Below are 4,157 nucleotides of genomic sequence, written 5' to 3'. Positions count from 1 at the left end.
ATGATCATCACATGCCTAATGCATCTAATTCTACAAGCTCAAGCTGTAGCCAACAGCACCCAGACTTCCCTAGAATCAACTCGTCAACCCTCGGTTGAATCCAGCAGTGGCTTTGACTTAATTCAAGAAGAACAAGAATTGGACAGGAAACAAAACAAAACATATCTAGGCAAAATTGACACATTGTAGATGATAATCATAATATGAGTTCGAAGAAAATAAGCAATTCAAATGTTTTATGGGAGAAGGTAGAAGAAAATAATTGGTATACATGGGTAAATTACACAGCAGAAAAAGAAAAATGGGAAAACTGCATAGTTTGCTTTGAAGCAAGATCAGTCTTATATATTGTACCAATACTCGTACACAGTTCAAGTTGTAGAATATTTCATGATGAATGGTTTAAGACCAGGGTTCTCAAACTTTTCCATTCCACGACCCACCTAAACAAGTATAATATTTCAAGACCCACCAAAATATTTGAGATTTAAAAAACAAAACAATTGACATTACTGTAAGCTTAATCTTAATTAAAAGTTTAATATGGCAGAAATATTTAAGAAAAATAACCATTTTATGTTATAGTACAACTGTAAATTTTCACTAATAATATTTGTTTTAATTTCTTCATTTACAGATGAGTCTCCTCTTAATAATGAACCGTCACACTCTCGCTGTTGTTACAACTAGTGTGTGCCCCTATTTCAAAACACACAACGCATGTTTTAAATTGCGGCCTTTGTGATTCGAAAATCGAACAAAGCAATATCGCAATTAATGTTGGTATATGTGTAGCCCTTGACTGAACTGTGTGTGAGTATGTGCGTGCGTGTCATAGAAATGCAAATTTAGCTACAGCCAAGTGACTTTGAGCGACCCACCTTGTCCCACTCTGCGACCCACAGTTTGAAAACCCCTGGTTTAAGAAATGTCCAGAACTAATGGATTTAGATTAAAACTGGGAGGTAAATGCTTACTAGAAAGAGGCAGAGACATAAATACCTTTAGTAATTGTACCCCAAAAATGGCATTATGCCCATACTAGCGCCAGTTTCTCCAGTCTACAACAAACTACAGAGAAGCAACTGAAATACAGTACGTACCCGTAAATGGCCAATAGTACGAAAAGAAAAAAAATACAAAAGCCACAAGGAAAAATACACTTAATGGCAGATCAAGAATATGAATGTTATGAGAAGAAGGGAAATATTGACGTAGGAAGATTTGAAGGGAAATGCATCAACACATGGAAAATACCACAATGTAGATGACTATTTGGGGATAAAAGAAGGTCCACCACCTATATTTGATGAAATTGATATTGCATTGGCAGACATATGGTGGATATGTGAATTAGAATAAGGCCTCTTGCCAACATTACCAGAAAAATGGTCAGAATTATGTACTAAGGTTATGCTGACACATAAAATGAGTCATATCTCTCTAGAAGAGCAAACAACAAATGAAGAAAAAACTAGAACCAAAAGAGTTGATGAAAAAGACCCTGCAGTTTATATAAATTCAATTTGTCAACCTAAAGGCATTCCTGGAATTCTGAATGATGAAGTTAATTTCTTGCAAATATATATAAAAGAATTAACTCAGTCGGGTCACTTTAGACCCATGTTGTGCATCAAAGGGTTAAAATCCATTCATGTTCTTTAAGATTATTCCGACAATGCATTTTGAAGCATCCACAAAAGCATCACATGAAACATGCTGCCCTCTAGTGGCTGCTGGGATACATTGGAGATATAAATGAAATGAAACATTTACTTAAATTGTAAATAAACCAATAAAATGACTTGATTTGCAGAATCAGTATAATATTTTAGTATTTATATGTATATGGGTTGTTGACATATACCATACATGTGAAACAGCAAAATTTAGAAAATAATAATTAATTATTATTAATAATTAATTTCTTGTTAATAATATACTAATAGCATAAGAGATTTTTCTTCATCGTTAGTTTTTGCTGTCACACCATAGGACACATTTACGGTATATTTGTCAACTACCCATATGTAGTCATATTTTTACTAATACAAGAATTGTCAAAAATTGTTTAATATATAAAAGTATTATAAGTATTAAAATGACAAACTAAAATAAATGAAAGAAAAGCTGAAATAAAGCAAAAAAAAAAAAAAAGAATTAAAACGCCAATCAAATAATATTAATAAAACGTTCAATTAGGATAAACTGAATATATAAAAATCAAAGCTAATTACAAATTACAGTATATTATTTATAATATACTTATCATACATATAATTAAATTGCACTATATATAATCCTAAAATAACATTGCTTTGCTGTAAAGGAAATGTGTCAATGCCATTATATCTATATTGTATATATATATATATATATAAAAAGGCACTTAAACCATGCAAAAGATAGAGACACAAAGCATTATTTTAAGAATTTAAAATATTTATTTTCTGAAAGAAAAATATAGTTGTTTACAATGGGATATAATTGAGCTCTTCTGACAGCTGTATATCATCAGAACACGCACTCATGATGGCGGCAGCGATGCCTACACAACCGAAACACATGAGAAACATCCGGGGTAAACAGCAGTTTTACTAGCTTCAAATGCAATGTGGTTAAAAGTAAATAACACTTAAAATCAGCAATATAAACAATTTCTGCTATTAATATACATGTATTCCAAAAAGCAGCTCTGGGAAGGGCTTTTACAGTCCAGTTTTCAGCTTTCCTGTCTTGAAGTTCAGTTTTCCAGTTCAGATGAACACTGATCATTGTCCCTTCACACGAGCAAACCTCAAACATCGCAGCAGTTCGTCTAAATCTAAACCAACAAAACTCGACATGAATTATGAAGAGGCTTGAGACAGACATTGTGCTTCTACAACCATGTACTCCAAAACACTTAAATGACTTTTACCTCATTCATAGTATTGATGGATAAATGCTGTGGTGAAGGAACTCAAACTGTGGATATGTTCTGTTTTGGAATTAATGTTCCATGATATTCCGATGCACGGGATAATGTGAAAAAGTGATTGTCCTTCACAACAAAAAATAGTTTATTTTACAGTTTAACCAAAGCCCAACAAGGACACACTGCTATTGTTTTAGGCACCAGTCAGTCACCAGTCATGTACCAAAAACATTTCTGATCATATTTCAACCCAAAATCAAAAGAAAAAATATATTAATAAATTTTATACTGTAGCATATTCTGGGACAATTAAACTATTCTGCCTTTTCCCCATAACAATTAAGCAACTATTTGCCCTCAAATTCTCATTACTATCATGTGAAAGAAATCTCATCCTCATTACTGAAATTCAGTAATACTTCGTCCTTTCTGCAAACAATAAATTAAATTCAGTACAACAAACACTTTCAATTGCACTTTGCAAATTTATTTTATTTCTTAAATTGCATTGCTTTTTTCTTTTGATTTTTGTAGTGAAATATGACCTGGAAGTTTCTCAAAAGTTTCTGTGAAAATCACCCATGGCAAAATTTGGCTCCACAAAAATGGGATACTTTCAAAAAATTGCAAATGACTCTCACAATAATTCATATAAATCTAAAATAAATCACACCAAGCTTTTGTTTGAACGGGAAGCTGCAGGTACGTTCGGGGTTGAAAGCAATAGTTCGCTAAAAATGAAGATTTGCTGAAAATGTACTCCCCTCAGGCCACCCAAGATCAGGATGAGTTTGTTTCTTCATCAGATTTGGAGAAATGTAGCATTGCATCAGTGTCTCAGCAATGGATGCTCTGCAGTGAATGGGTGCCGTCAGAATGAGAGTCCAAACAGCTGATAAAAACATCACAATAATCCACAAGTAATCCACACCACTCCAGTCCATCAGTTAACATCTTGTACAGTGAAAAGCTGCGTGTTTGTAAGAAACAAATCCATCTTTAAGTCCATAATAACGCTTTTTCTAGTTATAAAAAAAATATCTATATATCTATATCTAAATATCTATATATATAAGACATCTGAATCCGTAGAGAAATCTGCACAGATCAAGCACCGTTTACAAGCCAAAACGGCACTACAGGAGATGGACTTTTAAGCGTTATTATGGATTTTGGCCAGGAGGTGACCGTTTAAAATGTCATAATGATGGATTTGTTTCTTACAAACACATAGCTTTTT

General features: G+C 33.0%; 1 protein-coding gene across 1 annotated transcript in view; it reads right to left on the bottom strand.

Moving 5' to 3' along the window:
- ptpn21 (protein tyrosine phosphatase non-receptor type 21) overlaps positions 1-4,157 on the bottom strand; it is a 65,053-nt gene that overhangs the window by 9,472 nt on the left and 51,424 nt on the right. The window contains exon 20 of the mRNA XM_016234913.1: positions 2,476-2,548. Coding sequence (XP_016090399.1) covers positions 2,476-2,548 — 73 coding nt within the window. The remainder of the gene's footprint in view (positions 1-2,475; positions 2,549-4,157) is intronic.

Source organism: Sinocyclocheilus grahami, unplaced genomic scaffold, assembly GCF_001515645.1.
Source record: "Sinocyclocheilus grahami isolate Dianchi unplaced genomic scaffold, SAMN03320097.WGS_v1.1 scaffold460.1, whole genome shotgun sequence".
Classification (NCBI taxonomy): Eukaryota; Metazoa; Chordata; class Actinopteri; order Cypriniformes; family Cyprinidae; genus Sinocyclocheilus; species Sinocyclocheilus grahami.
The sequence above is the reverse complement of the archived record's forward strand: the minus strand, read 5'-3'. Positions and strand labels throughout refer to the sequence as shown.